General features: G+C 37.4%; 1 protein-coding gene and 2 long non-coding RNA genes across 3 annotated transcripts; 2 read left to right on the top strand and 1 right to left on the bottom strand.

Annotated features, from left to right (window-relative positions):
• Positions 1-203: 203 nt before the first annotated feature.
• Positions 204-2,140, bottom strand: LOC129739293 (nucleolar protein 56). Its single transcript, XM_055730705.1, has 2 exons — positions 1,879-2,140; positions 204-1,817 (listed from the first exon to the last, which is right to left on the bottom strand). The coding sequence occupies exons 1-2, from the start codon at positions 1,879-1,881 to the stop codon at positions 300-302; spliced, it is 1,521 nt and encodes a 506-aa protein (XP_055586680.1). The 5' UTR covers positions 1,882-2,140; the 3' UTR covers positions 204-299.
• Positions 2,141-3,311: 1,171 nt separating this feature from the next.
• On the top strand, positions 3,312-4,098 carry LOC129758115 (uncharacterized). The gene is made up of 3 exons (XR_008739901.1): positions 3,312-3,511; positions 3,613-3,796; positions 3,904-4,098. It is a non-coding gene; the product is annotated as an uncharacterized LOC129758115 (long non-coding RNA).
• A 952-nt stretch (positions 4,099-5,050) lies between these two features.
• LOC129739285 (uncharacterized) lies at positions 5,051-6,432 on the top strand. The gene is made up of 3 exons (XR_008735800.1): positions 5,051-5,389; positions 5,607-5,795; positions 5,965-6,432. It is a non-coding gene; the product is annotated as an uncharacterized LOC129739285 (long non-coding RNA).
• The last annotated feature ends 487 nt before the right edge of the window (positions 6,433-6,919 follow it).

Raw genomic sequence — 6,919 nt, 5'->3', positions numbered from 1 at the left:
AAAGTTTTGCCCCGCGCTTGTGGAGAAAAACGAAAACGGCATTAGTTTCCAGCTTTTCTTATTTGATGTATTATGGTTCGTTATCAAATTTGAATCATTTCGTCTCCCAGGGCGATGGCTACCTCTCCGAGTTGACACCAGACATTTTGGCAAGAGCAAAACTTACGAAATCGGAATTCGAAAAAAATAAAGATAAAACCACATTAGAATCAATTAAAGTTTATTTATTTCTGATAGATATAGATGATAAGTTTATAAACTAAAGAATAAAGAAAGAAAAGTAATTCAATGTTAAAATTTTATGCATCGCTGTCTTTGTTTTTGTTCTTCTTCTTTTTCTTTTTCTTCTTAGGCTCATCGGCCGGATCATCGTCTTCGGCGATTTCCATAGTGCCGTTACCGTTGATCGTTTCGTTCAATGTTTCATCAGCATCGCCATTTCCGTTCTCGCCATTTTCTGCCTCATGTTTGCGTTTTTTATTCTTCTTTTTCTTTTTACCACTGGCCTGTTGATTGGATGCCGCGACTTGAGAAGCAGCCTCCAGGGCTTCTTTCATAACTTCCAGATTTTTGCGAGGCGTTTCACCAGTTTCGTAGAACTTGAGCCGATCTTCGACTTGTTGTTTGAGCGCTTCGCCAATAACGTTACTCGGCGCTTCTGTGAAACAATCAATGCGAGACGCGATCGAGCACTTGTTTGCAAGGAATCGTGAAATGCGACCCTTATTCTTAGCGTTAGCCCGTCCAATAAATGTAGAGTTGAAAAGCAAACCATATTTTGGGGTGTTGCTTTTGGTTTTCAATGCACGGAAAAGTGCTTTCTCGGCACCAAGAATTTGTACAGTAGATGCTGGATACTTTGCTAAATTTGTAAGACTACCAGCTTTGGAAATAAGCCGAGCCCCTACCTGATCGCCAATAAGTGCCTGCAAATTTGGAGCAACATTACCCATCTTAGAATGCAAATACTCCGCCAATTGATGACGATACTCGGACAAATTAACCACACGCTTTGCAAACATTTCGATGTTTAACAGATCAATAACGGAAATATCCATACCCATCGACATTTTCGATGCGTCAATAATGGCTTTAGCCTTTTCCGAATCCATAACAATTTCCTCCAGCCCTTCAAGGCTCTGGTCCGACAGCGATTTACGGTCTTTTACAAAATGTGCTACTTTGGCGAAAAGATAATTGTCTGGTACGATTTTCACCAGCTCTGGGAAGTGGTAGGAATACCACTCGCGTATTCGCATCGAAAAAGTATTAATATCTTTGTCAAGCTGATCTAGCAACGCGATCGATTGGATAATCATATTGTCCGAACGGTGAACATTGAATTTGACCTTACAACGGGAATAGCTATGCCCTAACCCCAACTGGGCTATGCCGGCACTCTTGTCCGAAAATCCTTTAACTAGTTTAGGAAAATGATGACGAATGCCCCGCAAAATTTCCGGTATCGCTCCAATGTGCGAGCATTGAATACCTATTGCTTCAGCCAAGGCTGCACCAAGCTTAGCGTCGGCAACTCCCAGCGTAAACTTATTTGATTTAGACGCTTTCGGCAAAACGCTATCTAAAAAGACCGACAAATCGTCCGGAACGATACCTTCAGAGATGGCATTTACATTTTCCAGAGCGGCCACCGCCGTTTTGAACGGTGCAAATCCCAACAGCTTAACGATTGAATTAAAGCGTGATAAGTCTGTCACAGACTGTTCCACCTGTGGCAGCAGCATCGAAATCTCCTCGAATTCCTTTACACCAAACACGGCATAGCCGGCTGCGTGTTCGTACAACACATAAAGGGCCTAAAAATGTCAATTACCATGAGTTTGAGCTGCTAGTGTATAATAAATCGAAATGCATTACCATGTTTACTTCCGGTCAATGTCCAGGTGTTTATTACCAATTTGTCAAGACTAGTCAAAAATCAAATCAAACACCATCAGTATTTCATGACTTAGCCGAATTTAATATTTTATTCCTTTACTACTTCCTTACAGCACTCCAGGATACTGAAACGACCTTTAGAACGAGGAAAACCGCGTCAAATCAGCTGAAATACTGCAGCAAAACACATTCAACGCGAATGTTTAGTTTTGAAAATTAAGCACTGACACACAACCGGAAACCCAGTGGTAAAACGACACGTGAGTTTTCAAGTCCACACGGAAAAACTCAGCTACTCATAAAATGTGTTGTGAATACACTTTCGTTTTAACTTAACAACTGATACTCTTTATATGCGTATCACCAATTCAAATTTGAGTTGCCGGAATACAGAAGTAGCTAAAAAATTAACATCGTTTAGGCAATTCTGCACAGCAAGAAAAATTCGTGTAAATTTAGATCGAAAACGATGCACGAAAACGGAACATCGATTTTGATGTAAAATTCTATCACGGTGTATTTTTTTCGAGGATGTAATTTTTGAGGCGTGAGATTGGATCACAAAAGCCGTCGTGTAAAAATACACAGGGATGTAAATTTTAAAATTTATTATCGTAAATATTGATATTTTTTCTAAATATTATGGTTTTTGCTTTTGTCTTGAATAAATACGCCGCATGTATCATTTTTAATTCACATTTATTTCCGAAACTGAACATAAAAAAAACATTCGGAAAACGTCAGGCTGATATTGTTGTTGCATCCGATGATTCCCAGCACGGGGACGTTTCGAATCAGCATGATCAGCATCCTCGAATGGTTCCGGAAATCATAATTTTTCGGTCAGCACACTCGAATTGTGCTGACAAAAGTTTCTCTGGATAATCACTGGCCGGATATCAGCCGCTGCGAAAAATCTAACCTTGCTGTAATGGAGAGAAAACTTATCAGTTTCAACCATATTCTTTATTTCACGTCTCATAAACTTACTACTTTAAAGACTCTTAAAGTGCTCCTGTAGCTATGCCTTTGAATGACTCGTTTCCGAATAATTTTCCAACTTGTTTACTTTGTGCCCGATGCGCAAACTTACTTGAAATATAAAAAGGCACAATTTAAATACTTGCATTCAATTTTAAACCAAACAGATATAATTTTACACTGTTTGTGATATAAATTTCATTGACCGGTTGATTTTTGCATGATGCAGTGTAAAATTAAATCAAAACAGTTTATTTCTATTCAATTTTGGAAAATAGACTAATATTACATCGAAAGAAGTTTAAAATTACATCTTTTTGTAATTACACTCAATAAAAAATAGATCACTCGTGTTTTAGATTCCATGTACTTTTAGAAATTTTTTGCTGTGTGTATAAAAAGTTGTTGTTGTTGGAATTTCATTGAAAAGGGATGCCAATTACCAAAGCAAATTGCAAAAGCTTTCCGTTGTCGATGGTGGCAGGAGTTACCGCCGCAAGTAAATATTGAAAGAATTTCGTTTCGAATTGTTTTTGAAGTCGCTTAGTTGAAACATTAATTTATTGGACGTTTGCTGAGCGTTTTATTTGGGGTCCGGTTAATTTAAATATCGGAAATCGGAAATAATCGGGTAAGTAAATGTAATTTTTTAAGCTACTCCCGTTACATTTCCGCCGTGAATAAAATAAATTTGAAATTATAACTGCGATTGCTTTCTATAATCTCTTATAGTGTTCGACGAGCGCCGCCGTTCTCAAGTTAAGATCCACTGAACAAGGATCAGGAAAATAGTTCTTGGCGACGAAAAAGAAAACGATCCTAAAAGAATGGATTCCTCATTTCCTCATGATACCTCGAAAAATACCGAACCCGCGGAAAATATGACCTGGATGGAAGACGCTACTAAAAACTGCAGGTTAGTACATGTTGGTTTTTTGTCAGTCTCTCCAGTCTTTGCAACACATGCGAAGACTCATATTATTTCAATATTTATAATAACAATGTAAATCACTTTATTTGCAGGCTACGACTCCTACCGATAAAGCGGATGAAGAAAAACCGGATCGGATTTTTTCTACGTTGATGTCTATCGGAGCGAAAAGATCAAAGCGGTGTAACAAAGTCAATCGGGCCTCACAATGGAACCATAAATCAATTGCTGGAGAGAACGTTCGACGGGCACCGGATAATATGCAAGAACGATTCGCCAATCACGCTCAAGTGCTTTTAAATTTAGAATAATTATTAGGTTTTCTATTAACATCTTAAATATTTCTAATGTATTGTACCACTTGTTAAAATGTATATTATTATAAATACAGATGAATAAGCTTGTATAACTTTTTTTAAAAAAGAAATCCAATCTTTAAAATTAATTTTGGTTGCAAAAACTTATTATTGAATTGCTGGCATCCCTTCAAAATATACAGAATTGACTAATCTGGCTGAAAGCTCAAAATGTATAAAAGCTTTTAGCTCACGCTCTGTGTAAAGCGTCCAAACATAAAACTAAGTGGAGACAGTTATCTACAAACTGTATGGATTTTTATACAGAATAGAGTAACTTTGGTTACCGTGCATAGTGTTGCCAGTTTTTGTTGACACTTTACAATAAATCTAGCGTAACATTTCAAAAGGGCGAAACTGCCAAATGAAAACAAATCGAGTTAACCCTTGTTAACCTTAACTCCGGATGTACGCGGTTGCACTTTACCTAATAAACGCGGTTTCATCTTAAAATCGCTTAAAACTTTCAAAAAATTGATAAAATTTAATTGAGCGGAACTTCTTTGCATTTTCGTTGGAACGTAAAGTTACGCCTATGTTCAAAATGGGGTTGATTTTTTGTTTCTTTATTTTAAGAGACTTTAAGCCTTAAAGCCAATTGGCTGGTTCGTCTCTGGGGTTGATTTTTCTATTTAAATGACAGCTGCATGTAAACATTGTGCTCGTTCTCACGCACACCTACGTATGGAATAACTCGAAACCCGAAACTCATTTTTTTATTCTGATGGTTCCAGAGCCAAATCCGGAATCAAAAAAAAATACGCCAATAGTAAATAGCAAAATGGCTGAATCGCGGATTTATTGATATTCGATAAAACCTATAAAACCTATCTGTTTTCTATACATTGGAGTAATTTTTATGTTATAATTTCCCTGTCAGGAACGTTCGCTCAATCGGGCCGATTGCAAAACAGACATGGCGGCGCTCGAATTCTAGCGGCTAGAATTCGATCGGTTTTCGGCTCGATTTCTATCCGTCTGCTCGATTGCTCGAAAACAGACGATATTTTTCGCAGTGCTGCGATGAGCAAAACGAAACACGAGCAGTTTTCAATCGCAGCAATCCGGGTGCGTGTTTTGTTTTGGTGCGTTATTGTTGTGAAATGTGTTGTGGAATTTGGTCGCAGTTTGGTTTCTGCTTTTTCCGTTGTTCCTGTTCAGAAATGCTTTGAGCGCCGTATAGAAGAAGCCATTGTCCGGCGATAATTTAATAATATGTAAGGTATGTTTAGATTGATTGAATTCCAATGGCGTGTTCGTAAATTGATTGGTTTGGGTGATGTCAAATCACTTTCCAATGTTTTGCATACGATTGTTTATAATTTACGAACGCCAGCATCGATAAAAAATCGCTTCGATAAAAAAAAACAATTTACGAACACGCCATAAATAATCAAGTTTTGTTTATATAATTTTCTAATCCATTATCGTCACCATAGAAAATATCGGACCATGCGAACAAAGCTTCCAAGGAAATGTCAACACGGTACGGGCGCTGGTGGAATGTCATCCTGGACATCGTATTATGATCCGGATCCGGATCCCAGACACGCTCAGAGGTGGTGGCTTCACTTTAAGATCACTTATAATTAGTTTTTGCCGTGGTACTTCATATAGTGAAAAGCAAGGTAAGTAGCGTTGTCACAATTATTTACTATTTTCTTATTAAACTGATCTTTTTCAAGATTTAAATTTTAATTCTTGTGGATTCACTCTAGATTCAATTTTCGAAAATGTTTGATTGATTGAATTGTAAATAATCAAGTATTATTTATATTATTTTCTAACGAATTATAGAAAACATCGACCCATTGCAAACAAAGCTTCCAAGGAAATGTACACACGGTATGGGCTCTGGTGGAATTTCATCCCGGACATCGTACCCGGATCCGGATCTCGGCTCAGAAGTGGAGGCTTAACTTGGATTACTTTTAATCAGTTACGGTGTGATACTTCAAAGGGGAAAGCAAGGTGAGTACTGTTTTCACAATTCTTTACTATTTGCTTATTGAACTGATCATTTTCAAGATTTAAGTTTTGATTCTTGTGGATCAAAACTAGATTCAAATTTCGAAAATGTCTGATTGCTTGAATTCTACAAACCAAAAAAAATTCAAATTAATCGTGACAGAACCGCTGAGACTTCATTTTTTTTAAATATTTTTTTAAAATTATCTAATTTTAAATCGTACAACACCTATATGTATTTGGTCAAGAATTAAATTTAACTTAATCCTAATTTCACAGCATTTGTGAATCGCCTACAGCGTAGCGATACATACAAGTTTCAAAGCAATATATTTTTTTAAATAACTCAAAGTTTTGTGAACGTTAATAAAAAAAATGTTTATCTAACATTCCATTCCTTAGGATGGATAAAGTGGATTGAGTTTCGGATGGCCAGAAAAAGGTTTAACACCGGAAAACTTCGGAACAAAGCAAAAGCACGTTTTATTTAGTCGAGAGAAAAACTTTTATTAGATGAACACAGTTTATACACGCTTGTTCATATTTACTCTATAGCCGTAGCTATTTCACTCCGGGCGTATACACTGAGAGGAATACTCGCTGTGATTGTACATCTCAATACCCCTGCTCAATCACTGCAACGCTCCAGACCAAGTCCCACGCACAGCCTTTTAAACGTGGACCCTGGCAAACTCTTCGTCATTATGTCTGCCTCCTGTTCTTCAGACCGCACGTAGTCGACCCTGATCACCTTCTGTTGGATCAGATCTCGTAGGAAGTGGAA

This window comes from Uranotaenia lowii, chromosome 1 (genome assembly GCF_029784155.1).
Source record: "Uranotaenia lowii strain MFRU-FL chromosome 1, ASM2978415v1, whole genome shotgun sequence".
Taxonomy (NCBI): domain Eukaryota; kingdom Metazoa; phylum Arthropoda; class Insecta; order Diptera; family Culicidae; genus Uranotaenia; species Uranotaenia lowii.
Note: the sequence above shows the minus strand (reverse complement) of the source record. Positions and strands in the feature narration are given on the sequence as shown.